General features: G+C 45.2%; 1 protein-coding gene across 2 annotated transcripts in view; it reads left to right on the plus strand.

Moving 5' to 3' along the window:
* The first annotated feature begins 11729 nt into the window (after positions 1-11729).
* Positions 11730-14976, plus strand: part of JPH1 (junctophilin 1) — an 81287-nt gene continuing 78040 nt past the window's right edge. For both annotated transcript variants that reach the window (XM_028108481.2, XM_028108490.2), the window contains exon 1: positions 11730-12159. In XM_028108481.2, the coding sequence (XP_027964282.1) occupies positions 11781-12159 (379 nt within the window). In that variant the 5' untranslated portion in view covers positions 11730-11780. The remainder of the gene's footprint in view (positions 12160-14976) is intronic.

A 14976-nucleotide genomic window follows, 5' to 3' on the forward strand; every position in this document is an offset into this window, starting at 1 on the left:
AGTCAATGCTCCAGGGATGTTGGGGAAGGAATGGAGACCTTACAAGTCCACCAACTGATTTGGTCTAGAGTTATCAGATTTTTGTTAAGGTCTAGATTTCAAGGCCACACCATTCATGCCTTGCTTTATTTTAGAAGTACTGTCTATTGTACACTTCTCCTCAGGAGACATGCTCTTACATAATACTTTTGAATTTTGCTTTTTAAAATGACAAGGAGAATATTATTTTCAATTGTCAAAGCATTCCGAAAGAGAATTCATGCAAGAAAGACAAACTAATGTTAGGATCTCTAGTGTCAGGCAACATTGAATTTATCAATTTATGGACTGTAAGGCAGTCCACGGGAAGGGATTACCCTACAATAATGTGTCTCTGAAGAACGCTATGAGTATTTATTAAAAATACAGATTCCTGAGCCCCAACACAAACCCACTAAGTCAGAATTCACCAAGGGAGAGACCTGGGCATGGGTATATTTCACAAGTATCCCCTGGTAATTGCCATGCGGGGAGTTTTGAAAATTGCCCTACAAAAATGATTTTTCATCAGAGAAATACACTGGGATCATGGGAAAGCTCTCAGAATGTGTGTGATGGGGCTTCTCTCGGAGATTTTGTGAGGGAAGGGTAGAGCCTGAACAAGCATCTTTTGAAAATGTTTACCAAGGGATTCTTACCTGCATTTTGACGAAGTATCAGTCCTAAAGGAATATTTACTATGGATCTGAGGTGTGGAAACGAGGCATAATTTAGCCTAGGCTGTTAACACTGAAGAAGAAAATGGTGGGGCATACTTCCTTTTAGAAGTAGCAAACCTTCTGGAGCAGCAAACACAGCAGGACTGACACACCAGTATACAGCTGGAGGTTTCTAAGTGTCCACTCTGCCACAGTCAGGCAGACAGCCTATGAATTATTCAATCAGCGGGTGAGTCAGAAATCACTCATGCCATCTGGATTACCCAGACAGTCTTTTTCCATTTGGGACACTGTTTTTGAGGGTCGTAAAATTCATTAGGTCCACTCAGAACTGCACATGTTACTGCGTCATATGCCAACTAGAATATGTGATTCTAGTCCATCACATATAAAGTATTGATTTTTAAGATAACATGCTAAGATGAGGTTGATTACAATTTAATTATCAATAGGTAGTACAATTTCAAGGTTCAAAATAATAGCAAATCAAAATGCTCTTCAGGGAGCACTGTCACCCCCTCCCTTTATTTTTCTCTGTATCTTTACAGGTTTTTACACACATACAAATAAAGATAAATACAGCACGTTACATACACTATTCTGTACTTTGCTTCTTTCCAGCTAATAGATCCTGGGGATTTTTCCATATCAGTTCATAGAGAACTTCCTCATTCTGTTTTAAAGACCATGAAATCTGAATCTCAATTCAATTTTAAGTTCGGAGTCAGACACTCGTCTTTCTTTGACCAAGGCCCCCCTGTAATAAGTGTGTGAGTATGTGTGTGTGCATGTGTATGTTTATTTTTAAAAGATCACTGGGATGATCAGTTCACCTGTCGGTTCAGGGCCTCTAAGAAGCAGATGCCGGGGCAGAAGTAGACATACAAGAGAATTACTGGGGGAACACACATGAAGGATAGAGGCCAAAGGAAGCCGGAGTAGGTGGGGAAAGCTTAGAGGTCACGGTGCAGGTGTGAAACGAGGGAATGGAGGAGGCTTGGGTAGAGAAGCCTCAGACCGAAGTGTAGCCCTGGAAAGTTTCGGCCATTGCTAGGGAGCAGAGGAAATGTCAGCCTGGCAGACGCCGTGTTGAGAAGGAATGTCCAGCACTAGCAATCCCATTGGTCTCAGTTATTGGCTAGTGACGGTCTAGGTGGAGCATGGCCATAGCATGAATACCGCCGGGATCCAAAGTTACAGCAGCTGGAGGCTGCTGAGCAATCTCCCTCCTTGCAGCAAGTTCTCTCGAAGGAAGATCTGGCAGTACACAGCCATGGCACTACCATCTCTCCTTGTATTGAAAAAGGTCATCTTCTCTACGCACATTTGGGGAGCTCCCTTCTTAAGGGAAAGCTTAGGGAAGGGAAGGGAAGTCAGTGTGACAAAAGATACCCTGTCACTGTGGCAGGTCTTGGGGCTGTGAACAGTTATCTTCCCTCTCTTCCTCTCACCATTCTAAACCCCCTTACCCTGAGCTACCACATCAGCAGGTTTGGGTGGTTTCCCTGGTGGCATGACCCAAAATTTTATCCCTGGAGGGTCTGAACCTTGGTAAACTATGCCCTTCTCAGACCAGGGCTGCTGAAAGCGTGCATCCATAGTTACAAGGGATCAGTGCAGCACTGGGAAGTACCCAAAGGACCACCTGTGTTCCACACATATTCCCTTCTGAATATGGGACTATAAAATATAAAATATGGGAATATAAAATATGGGAATATAAAAGCCTCCTCTCCTGACTCCTGAGAGTCAACAGGACTCTCATTTTGTCCTCTTACAAAGGTACTTCCCCACTGGAGACCCTGTGGAGACCAGAGTTACATGGGTAGGAGAAACAAAGACCCTGAATAGGTCATTGGATATGATGTTGAGTGAAGTACTCTTGCATCCACCGCTTAGCTCCCAGGCCTATGGGTTCACCCTACTGAGCATATTGTGCTACATAGGAGCTGACTGAGTGAATATACTGCATCCTGCAGGACACTACTCAATCTCTGCAGATTATTACCAGCAAACTGGAACTTGAGCTGTGCCTTTAGGAGACCATACCATCATTCTATGAGGCTGGCTCCTCACAGATAATAGAGGCATGCAGTATGTAATATGTAATGCAGCATGTAATAAGATCAATGGATCCCATCATCAGGGCTCACTTTAGGACCTCGTTCATTCTGAAGTAGATCCCCTGATCATTCGTGATGTTATGTGAAATTCCATGATGTGCATCAGGTATCCCATAAGCTCCTGGATAGTGGTGATACTGGCTGAGGTTCTGTGGGCAGAACAGGTAAACCCATACCCAGAATAGGTGTCTATCCCTAGAGAGGATAAACCACTGGCTCTTCCAGGCTGGAAAGGGCCCAATATGTAGTCACCAAGTAGATGATGGGTGTTCTCAAGGACTAGTCTCTGTTGCTGGCAGGTTGGACATTCAGAGGCAGCATTTGTTAAATTGGCCTTGATAAATGTGAGTCCTTCCTGTTGGGCCCATGTATAACCTCCATCTCTGCCACTGAGGCCACTAAGTTCACATGTCCCTTGTTCCAGGTCTAGGATGGTTGGCAAGGAAGGATGGCTGACATCAACTGGCTGAGTCCTTTTGTCTGCTCGGGTTTTCAGTGCCTCCCCAATGGAAGGTGATGACATGCAACACAAAACTCATCACATGTCATGCCCATTCCCATGCCTCTACCCTAGAGCTCCATGTCTCCAACCTTCCAGTCCTTTTCCTTCCAGGCCTCTAACTATATGGCCAGGTTGTTGGCCATTACCCAAAAATCCACATACATTTCTACCTCATGCCACTCTTCCTTCCATACAAAACAGATGACCAGGTTTACCACTCACAACCTGCCCCTCAGGAAGATTTTCCCTCTCTAGAGGCTTTCAAGACCACTCCCAAGTGCAGCTGCCATTCATTTTCAGCTTCCTCCACATACTGTGCCTGTCCATCTATAAACCAAGTGGAGGCTTCTCTTCCTTTTTCAGCTTGTTATATGGAATTTCAATCTTCCCACAGGTGAGAGCCAAGGAAGGGGTGCTTAGTGCAACACTAGGGGACACAGAGGTCTGGGCAACCTGCTCTGGTAGCTTATCATGTCCTCTGCTCCCACTCAGCTTGATTCTGGATATACCGTGTCCAACCTACAGTAGACTGCTTTGGGTCCTTGTGAATTTGTCTTGGCCGGTTCAACAAGATCCCGCTTATAATGGGAAATTCTAGATGACTGGTCAGTTGCTGTCCCATGGTCAAGCATTCCTCTTCTACCAAGGTCAAGCAACTTACCAGGACCTATTTCTCAAAAGAGAGATAGTTCTCTTTTGCAGATGATATAGCCTTGCTTCAGATCCCCCATAGACCTGTATGGTGATTCTTCCACTGGTGCTTGCCATAATCTCCCTATTGTATCTTTTCACACCACTGACACCAAACACCCACACGAAAAGATCTGCCTGATCGTATGGCCCAAGAGGCAGGGCTGTTTGCAGTGCAGCCTGAGCCTCCTGCAAAACTCTTTCCTGCTCTGAGCCCTCTCAAAGCTGGTAGCTTCCACCCATGGCTCTTATCACATAGGCTGCAGCAGTTTCTAAGCGTGATCTGTGTTGCTTCTGGGACCCAAGAGGGCTACCTCTTTTGTAGTAGAGCCACAAGATGCAGCCATTTGCCTTTTACTTTGGAGGGGGCGTCCCAGGCAGAATGTGGCCTTGTTATGGGAGGTCTCCCACAACAGACCCGAAGTTGTGGGAGCCGGAGGCTGGCTGCCAAGTACCCTCCTCACTGCAGGGCCTCTCTAAGGAGAATTGGAGCGGTGCCCTGTATGGCCACCCCATTGGAGCGGTGCCCTGTATGGTCCTACTTCTCGGTAAGCTTTACAAAGTGCTTGCCATGTGGAAGTCATAAGTAAAATGCAAAAGATGACAAAAATGCTAGGGCATGTTTAAGGAGACGACGAGGAATTGAAGTTTTATCTGGAATGCAATCAGCATCTGAGGAATCCAACAAGGCTTCGGAGGTGTGCCCGTTGAGGCAGGCTGTGGATTGGAACAACAACACTTGGCAAGGATAACACAAGTCAGAGGACAGCCTTTCCTACTGCTGGCTATTGTTCCAAATCCCATTCCAGGGCTCTTGGAACGATTCATTCACCAACTGTAACTTACTTTTCTTTTACTGCCTAATTGATTTTTTCCCCTCTCCTTCAGCTATCACGCATTTAGCTGCTACTTACCCCTTAGCTGTATTTTCCACAAATTGTGTGCCTCCCTTCTTAATTCAACTTGTTACCAAAAGGTTAGCGCATCAGTTTTCGCAACTTTTAACTTCTTAAGACCAGCACGCCCGTCAGCCCCAGGTGATGTGTGGCAGTGTTGAATCACGATATTGTACACCTGAAACTAATATTTCACTGGGTTAACTAATAGGAATTTAAATAAAAACTTGACCAAAAATACAACTCTTCCAAATACGCTTTTATATTCCTTTGCGACCCTCAATTGTGCTATTTCCAATGTTGAGTTGCCTCAGTATCTTCTCATTTTCAGAATAAAGCAGCATGACAGAGCTGCGCCCATCACCTTGTGTGCGCACGTCCCAGGAGGTCTCCTTTCCTCACAATCACAGGCATGGGTCCCCTTCATTCCCTCCCTCTGTAGGGTGGCTCTTCATGCAAACAGGTCATCCCGTGTCGACACTGGAGGGACAGCCCTTCTACCCACATGCTTCCTACAAACTATCATAGCCAACAAAACCCCTCTGTCCTCTGAGCTCCTAGGACACTTGCCACTTATTTGCAGCTTGTAGCTGTCTCCCTTGTCCCTTTATTTTCTTTTTTCATCTCCTGCCTCTTTAGAGATACTCTATACCGTTAGGAGCAAGGTCTGAGCCTTATACTTCTCTCTGTCTCCAAACGGAACCCAGGAATCATACATATATTCACACAGACGCATGCACACACGTGCACTTTATGTTTTGCTGCGGGTACTGGGGCCTCAGTACAGACCTGCAACCCACTCTGTGTCTTCAAGCTTACTGCCACTTTTAAGTCTCTCTTTTTAATCTGTTTTTATCTTTGTCATTGTGAGAACTTTCCTGAAGCCCTCCCTGAGCCTCATCATTGGACACGTAGGCTAAGTCCACGTGGATCTCTGCCCATTAGGAAGAGCAGGCAGAGCGCCACAAGGGACAAGCCATGGGAAGAAACCAAAGCACTGCCCTTGAGACTTAAAAAAGGCTCAGCTGGTGTTTTTATATCTGAATTAGACTATTTCTAAATTAGACTCTTAGCCCCTAGGGCAGGATTGCCTAGTGTAAGATAAGCCAACAAGTATCCAGCAATTATACAAAATCCTGGTACCAACAGGCTAATGCGTAGAACACAAAAGCCAGCCTCAAATTAAGGAGACCAGGAAGGGATAAGAAGAACACACAGGGAATGAGACAGCTGAAGTGACGGCAGAACAAGAGAGCGAGCAGAGGTAAAAGACATGGCTTTTTCAGAAGCTGAGGGAGAGTGCTCACAAGTTTCAAATTCACAGCTGCCACTAGTAGGATAGAAACTGAAGAGATGGGGCGCCTGGGTGGCTCAGTCGGTTAAGTGTCTGCCTTCGGCTCAGGTCATGATCCCAGGGTCCTGGGATCGAGTCCCACTTCGGGCTCCTTGCTCAGCGGGGAGCCTGCTTCTCCTTCTCCCTCTGCTGTTCCCCCTGCTCGTGCATGCACATGTGCGTGCTCTCTCTCTTTCCAACAAATAAATAAAAATCTTAAAAGCACTACCTTAAAAAAAAAAAGAAAGAAAGAAACTGAAGAGATGCCCTCATATCTGTCAGCTAGGAGGTCCCTCCTGGCTAGATAAGCTTCACCAGACTAATGAGGACAGAACCCAAATCGAGTGGCATAAGAATGAGAGGTGGGATATGTGAATGTATATGATATATATGTACGATACTTGAATATATAGATTTATGAGTGTAATACACTTTCAAGGAGGTCAGCAGTTTCGATAAGAACACACACAGAGGACATGAGGTGAAAGCACCAAGAAAATTAGGACTGTTTTGATGTGGAGGACACAAGAGCATGGTTGTTGGATGGAAAAAAAAGAAATTACAGCATATTCAAATGAGAGAAGGAATTGACCCAGAACAAGGAGAGGAAAAAGATATCTTTTCCTCTGGGATGGAGTGGGTGGGGAAAGGAAGAAAATGAGAACCATTGATAAGTTTTGTAGAAAGGAGAAAAGAGGGAGGATGTTCCTGAGTTAGCTCTCCTCCTCTTGAGGGAGAAGACAAGGCCTCTGCTCAGTAGGAGAGAGCTGGGGCTGAGCGGGGCTCAGGTGACAGGCATCTGGAAGTTGCCTGGGAAGAGATCTGCTGTGTGTGTGTGTGTGTGTGTGTGTGTGTGTGTGTGTGTGTGTGTGTGTGTGTGTGTGTGTGGAGGGATTGACCTGAGGCTTGCCCCCAGGGTTTGCAATGGCAACTGGCACATCACGTGATTGCCTCCAAAAGGGGCTTCCTAGGAGCAGGGGATGAGATTAGGGATGGGGCGGGCATCAGGAGGTCGCTATGGAAAGCACAGTGTGATATGGCCTTTAGGCAGAGGAGAACTAAGAGGCCACGTAGCATATGGAAGGCGTAGAGACTCTGGCAAGTCAATGGTTTGTTCAGTGAGTGGGAAAGACCAGAGAGTGTTGTCAAAGAGTGGGACTGTAAACTTCCAGTTTTCAAAGCTGGCCTACATCTTGGTCTAAGTAAGGTCCAGGCTGGGTCTGAGGACTTTAAGATAAAGGTCATGGCACTGGGAAAGACAATGGACTGTGAGGCAGGATGAACCTGCTCAAGACAATGACAGGGGACAGCGTGTGGGGCAAAGAGAGCATGGGCCGCCAGTCCTGGATGCACATGGGGGGAGCAACCTGGAGAAGATAGAGACAAAAGTGGACCACGGGTAGAATGAGTGCACCATGCAAGTCTCCAAAGGAGGCACTACTGAATGGCTGCCAGAGAGAAGAGAAAATCAAGGATTATTTACTTATTGACTAATTTATTTCTCGTTTTCGACCTGTGTTACCCAACTGCCTTCTGAACATCTCCTCTGGGATATATTTCTGGATCTTCTCCTTAATGAACCTAACTTCCTACCTCTCTAATTTACTCTTCTTTCTCCACTTCTTTAATTCTAGACGGTAGCATCACCATTCATCTGGCCAGCTGCTCTAAAAAAATAAGAAAAGTCCCCTTCACCAGCCCTGCCTGCTCTCTATCCAGCCTGCTTCCTTCCCCCATTTGAAAGCTCATCCTTGCTCCAATAAAGGATAGTAATAAAGAGAACCACCTGTAGAGTCAGACAGACCTGGTTTGAATCCCAGCCAGACCACTTCTACCTGGAATGATCTTGGGCACATAAATGTCTTAAACCTGATTTTATTCTTTGTAAAAAGGTTATAATTCTAGTATTAATCCCATGGGTTATTATGAGATTTAAATGAAGTAATGCTTGTAAAGAACTGAGCACAGAATCTGGCACTCAGTAATTGCCTTCAAAGTTGTGAAGACCATTAATTTTAGAATTTTCTTCCTCTTTTGACATCAAGTATTCTACAAAGCTTATAACCATATTTCTTTTGTGTTTATTGTGGATGAATTTCTTAAGTCATTACGAATGCTTTATTACAAATGTGCTAATAATAATTTTGATTTACTTAATCCAGTAATTTTAATTGTATGTGTTTTTTACACATCTTGAAGAAACACACTTTAGACAATAAACACCTACAGATTAGTTGTCATTTGTAAATTTTTATCAAGGATTTCAATAATTAACTCTAATATGTAAATAAAATGAAGTCACCGATACATTTGGCAACATGCCTTCATTAGAAAATACTAAATTCTAAACAAAACATCCTCACCAAAAAGTTGTTCTTAGACATTCTCACTCAAAACGGCTTAAGTTGTGTTACAAAATTTTGGAGAATGGAAGCCTATAATAGCTGAGTTTTGAGCATGGGGGAAAAGAAACTGCTCAAGTGGTTGTCAGCCCCTGGGTTTCAATGGCCTCCCCCATCCCACCTGTCAAACCAACGTTCACATTCTCTTCTTACTAATCCCTCCTCAAAGCTAAATTCAACTCCCCCTTATCCAGGGCAAAGGTTCAGAGCGAGAGGGAAAATAAGGACATGACTAACCCTGACTAGTGAATTGCAACATTATTCCACTGCCTACTATCTGCTCCGCCATCATCCTCAGCACCTCTTCCTCTTCCTAGTTCTCCTTCCCAGTCTTCTCCCACCATTGCTATTGAACCTGAACGCTTACATGAATGAACACATCAGTGTGATTGGGGAAACATTCCATTGTGATGGCAGCACGTAAATGGAAGCATGGCTTGCTTGCATGGTTACTTTGTCAAAAGTTCTAGAAGCTACCAAAAACTCAATACTAATTTTCTTCCATGAAGAGAGCCAATGGCAGACTCAGGTTAGGATTACGATTAGTTGAAATTTTGTATCAGATGTTTGGTGTATCAGATATCTTCTTTTAATGAAGATGCCTTCCAAGGAAGACATCTATTATGGATAGCAAGAGATAGATTAAGAGATAAATGGCCCTATCTTTTTGGCTCCCCAAATCTCCATATTCTATCCAAATATATGTGCATCATCATCCTTTGCCCACCCACCACAGATGGACTAGACATCCGTCACAGAAGCCAGAAATTTTCTCTATGCTAGTTTATTTCAGAAAATCTATCATTTGCATGAGAGCTCATTAGGAAAGGTAAAAAAAAAAAAGTTTCCACCATATTTGCAAACAAAAACTTAGCCCTGAAATATTCATATGTGGATCCTAACACATATGTGTGAAGATTAAATAAAACAACAAAAAACGGAGAGGACAAAGGTTACTTCATGAAAAACTTCAGTTTAAAAAGAGGAAAAAGATGTTGGCTTGAGCAACCACACTGTTTTTCATATCAAATAGAACACCAAAATAGATGGCAATGTGTCCATCTATGCTAGCTCCTGATCCTGGTGTATCCCATAACAGAGAAATGGAATTATGGTTCAGCAGCAAAGACCTGGGCCCTCGTTTTCCCAATGGCCTAAATCAATCCCTAGTCTAGGACAAGATGCTGAGCAAGATGCGTAATTATTTCAGGCCACTAGGGTAAGCACTATTCCTGGCAACTCTGCAGGCAGTGCCATGGATGAGGGTTTCTAATTCTCTTTGGTGATTTGGTTCTGTGTAAACTGAGATTTTTCTTTCAGTATTTCAGCCAGATAAGCAGGAAAGGCCAGCTCCAGTCCTGAGATAGAGCCAATCAAGGTCAATATTCCGTTCCTTTTTCTGCACAGTTTAGTCTATTTTTCCCCTGCTCCCTATCCTGACATCAGATCATTTTTATCTGATTATCAAATACCTACTGAGAGAAACTTTGGCAGCCTCTGGTGCTCCCCCAGTATCCAAAAGCCTCTCAGCCTAAGGAATATCATGAAATCCCTGCAAAGCACTATCCTCAAGAGGCCAGCCTCAGACCCCAGGCTATGAACCACAGAAAGGTGTCCCCATAAGTATGTTGGTGGTTGAGACCAATGTCTGCTTTCACCAGAGACAATACTGATTTAACTTGCCTACTACCAAATCTCTAATTCTTAGCTTTGCACTGCACCACAACATACTCAAGTTAGTATCTCACATAGGAAGAGAAAAACAAATCTTGTCACTCCCATTTGGCAGATGGTGAAATAGAGGTTTGCAAGTTTAAAAGAGTTGCCTAAAATGAATTCAACAAAACAGTGTTGTAGCTGGAAAGTAGATCAGCTGACACCTGTCCCCAGTTTTTTAGGTCACGGGCTTTTTGTAAGTTTAGAGCAGTGTTTTACTTACCATATTCCTCCTTGAGATCTTCTATTTACTTTGTTTAACTGTGGATACCAGTGGAGAGGTACCAGGTGTACATTCCAGACACTTACACAATATCCACAGACTGAGCCGTCTGCCTGTTGGGTACATAGCTCCTGGCTGAAGAATTTCTAAGGTTGTCAGAAGAACAAAGGAGGCATTAGGGGCTCTGATGTGAAAGGAAATTGCATATACCCCTGCAAAGACAGATTAAAAACTTCCTCTTCATTATTACCAATAAAAAGCTGACCGATTTAGTCTGTGCTTTTTCAAATTACATTGCTCTCCCCCTGTATCTTCATTAAATAAATGCAAACACATGTGCTTAGAAATGGGTAGGTGTAAAAGAACATTCTGCGCAATTATATCTAGGCTGCCAGAGATTTATATCACATGCACACATATATCTAGGAGATGTTAATTCATGATGACAGCTGAGCATGACAAATGCAACAGTACACAAGTTGGAATGCCGAGAAAAAAAAAATGCAACTACAAACCCCATGCAAACAAACACGCATACAAGAGTTTTCCCTCCACACACGTGGCCGCACTTACAGGATCTTAACCACTTTGATAAACCCCAAACACAAACACTGGAGGCTCCGCCGCCCGCGAGCTGCCCCCACACATGCAGCCGCGCCTTCGTCTACCCGCAGGGATTCTCGCGCGTCCCCGGGTACACTCGCCCTCCCACCGGCATCCCACTGCCCGAACACACGCGCGCCAACCGCTCCCCGCGCCCGCCCGCCGGGGAAGCGTTGGCTCCAGGGGCTGGGGGCAGGGCCGGGTGGGGCCGGAGCGCCGCGGGGCCGGGCCTCCGCGCCCGGGGAGGGGACGAGGGGCGGGCGCGGGGCGGCGCCCGGCTCACGTGGGCGGGCGGGAGCAGCTGAAGGTCCGTTCCGGAGCCTGGGCTGTCCTCTCGCGCGCGGCGCTGGCCCGGGCGGCGACGGGGAAGGAGGCGGAGGAGGAGGAGGAGGAGGAGGAAGGCGGCGGTGGCGGCGGCGAAAGAAGAGGGGAGGACGGGGGCGGCGTCGGACTGGAGCCGAGCGGCGGCGCGAGCTGCCCGGGGCGCTGTCGTGAGCTCGCCCGCCGGGCCCCCATCCCCGAGCTACACCCTGCCGTGCCCAGCTCTGCCCGCGTCCGTGCCCCCGCGGGGAGCGCGCCGGGGCTGCCCCCCGAATGACGGGCGGAAGGTTCGACTTCGACGATGGCGGCACCTACTGCGGCGGCTGGGAGGAGGGCAAGGCGCACGGGCATGGCATCTGCACGGGGCCCAAGGGCCAGGGCGAGTACTCGGGCTCCTGGTCGCACGGCTTCGAGGTGGCTGGAGGCTACACCTGGCCCAGCGGCAACACCTACCAGGGCTACTGGGCGCAGGGCAAGCGGCACGGGCTGGGGGTGGAGACGAAGGGCAAGTGGATGTACCGGGGGGAGTGGTCACATGGTTTCAAGGGGCGCTACGGGGTCCGGCAGAGCCTGTGCACCCCCGCTCGCTACGAGGGTACCTGGAGTAACGGGCTGCAGGACGGGTACGGCGTGGAGACCTACGGGGACGGAGGTGAGCAGCGTCGCAGGCGGCTCGGCTGCTCCCTGAGCTGGTGCGGTGGGCTTTGCCCAGGCTGCGGGGAAGCGGGGAGGACGAGAGGCGCACGTGTCCGGAAACCCGCCAAAACACCTGGGGAAGCCTCCCACCCATCTCCCGGGCCAGCGCTGAGACGCGACTGGTGCGCGGGGGTTTTGATCTGACCCGGTTCTTGGAACGGGCAGTGTGTCCACACCCGGGGGAGCAAGGCGTGAATATACCTGGCGGGCGCCAGCGCTGCACTGCCACCAGGAGGGAGCGCCGCCCGGGTGGGTTGGGCAGGAGAGAGGACGCTGTCACTTGAGCCCGTCACATTACGTTCCTGATCCCTCCCTCTCCCGGCCGGGTTTGAAAACGCCACTCGCGTGGAGTTAGAGCGAACGCCCTGGGCTTGTGAAGCTGGCGGTCGGTGCTGACCGCTCCCCGGATTGGTTTCACGTGGAGTCGTATTTCGCTTCTGGTCCTCTAGTTGCCTAAAGATAGAAGCCAGAACCCCATAACTAGGATGTAGGGGAATTGTACCTTATTTGGAGTGCATTTGGAAACATCCTAGCTATGGAAGTGAAGAGGCCACCTGATGCAGGTGGGTCTCAGAGGGTGTGGGTTTCCCTTCCCGGTTTTCATTCGGTTCCTTAAAGTAGTGGTTTTCCATCAGGGGAAACGTAGTCCTTGTTGACCTGGAGATCTCTGGGCAAGTTACTAGGAAAATGTCTTAGAAATGAACAATGAAGTCTTCGTTTTAAGAAATACATTCGAACGATACATTCCTACAGTTGCTAAGTTAGCAGCCACTTTACTCCAGAGAATGGCAATATGGAATCACCAAATTGCACTAAGGTTGTATGACCTCAGCATGCTAGCTATGAACAAAATTCACCCGATTTTAATATTTAACAATTTTGCAAAATAAATTTTGTAGAATAGGGCTGAGTTCCTCCCCCTTTTTATTTAGAAAAAGAATCCATTACTGAAACAGGTGTCAAAACCTGATGAATTTACTTGTGTAATAAGCTGAGAAGGATGAATGGCTTATGCTTTGGCAAAATACATTTTCTGATGATAAACATAATCATAGTTAATTGAAAAAGGTTAAGGGAGGCAGTGTCAACTTTTGTCATTACACAGCTTAGAGTTGAAGGGAATTAAAAGGATCCAATTAAAAGTTTCTCCAGTCCACTGCATAAAAGCTTATACAATTTGTACACTTCACTTACTCAGAACACTTGGGCTGTATTTCAAATGCAAAATGGTAGGATTCAATGGTAGAATTTGATAAAAAAAAAAAAAAAGGACATCTCTTCGTCCAACGGTATAAATAAAGGATATGGTTCTCATGGATTAAAAGAAGGGGAAAAAACTTTCTCTAATACTTTTATATGAGCTCCAGGAGTCTTGAGTTTCACTGTAGTTAATTAGGGCCCTTAAATGTTCTGAATGGGCATATAGTGACAGCCCTATGATATGTTAGCTTGTGACTGGATTTTACTGGAGGCCCTAGGTCTAATATAACTAAATTGTAGAACGCAAAATTAGTTTTTAAATGTGCGTGTTTATAACTTCTTAAGAAGGCCAAGGATAGTTCTCTTCAGTTTGGGAAGGTTAAAACTAAATTAGTCTTAAATAAATAATAAATAAAATAAGTCTTTTAAAGTTACTACTCATTAAACAAAATCTCTTGGTTTAAAGGATTCATTACACTTAGCAAATACACACACACACGCACACATATGGCACAATGAAGATCCTCTATGTATGTTGCAGAAGCTCAAATGAGTGACCAGGATGACTTTATGGATAATCTGCCATCTGGTTTAAAACTAAAAAAAAATTTTAAACCCTTAAAATTTGTCATCACTTTAGGACTGGTTTTCCTTTTCTACCAAAAAAAAAAAAAAGAAAAAGGAAATCAAATATGCTTCCAATCAGGAAGGAAAAAGAAAACCCTTAAAAATCACTTTGTCTACTATGTGCTAGTTGATTTTCTGCTTTCTTTCATAAGTCACTTCATTTAATTAGAAAGTCCCTAATCATAAAGTGGGGGTCTAAGTGGAAGTGTATTGCTATAACTTATTTTATACAAAAGTTTTGACCAAGATAGGAAATTTCACCTTCCCTATTCTTACTTAAGAATGAGTTTGTTTTTGTCTCTGCACTACCACCTGTCCATCCCTGTGCACCCTTTGTCAAACTTAGGGATAATCTGATTCCATGTATTTTGTGACAACATTAAACTAGAAGATTAAGTATTAATTCCATAAATAATTGTATCACCTGACTTAGTAGTGATTTGTGTGTGAAGTGTTGCCAAAACTGCCTGAATATTAATTAAAAATAAATTAGTATTGTACTAATGAAATCTAAATCTAGGTGCCCAGAATTTTTTGCAAAAATTCTGATCTGCTGTACCTCATTTTTTTCCCCACCAGTCATAAACTACTGAAAATATCTAGGAAGACACATTGTTTTATTAACTATGTGCATACTTGCATATACCCATTCATTGCACATGAATATAAGTTTGGCATAGCGCAGTCTACATTTGACTGGAACTCATTCTGAACTGGATGCCTTCCACTACAAGATTATGTAGTTAAAATGGCTGTATCTAGAAAACCAGCTCCCAGATGAAAAAGTCATAGAACATAATTTAAAGCAAAACCCGTAAAAATAATTTTTACACTTGTGAAATATGCATCTTTATTTGAGGAATGGAGAGGAACTAATTAGAACTTTATTTGGACAGCAGAGAGAAGTTGGAAACCACCTGCTTCATAAAAAAAAGTAGAAGCCCCT

This window comes from Eumetopias jubatus, unplaced genomic scaffold (assembly GCF_037043125.1).
Source record: "Eumetopias jubatus isolate StellerSeaLion01/CBP00866 unplaced genomic scaffold, mEumJub1_p1.0 scaffold_4, whole genome shotgun sequence".
Taxonomy (NCBI): Eukaryota; Metazoa; Chordata; class Mammalia; order Carnivora; family Otariidae; genus Eumetopias; species Eumetopias jubatus.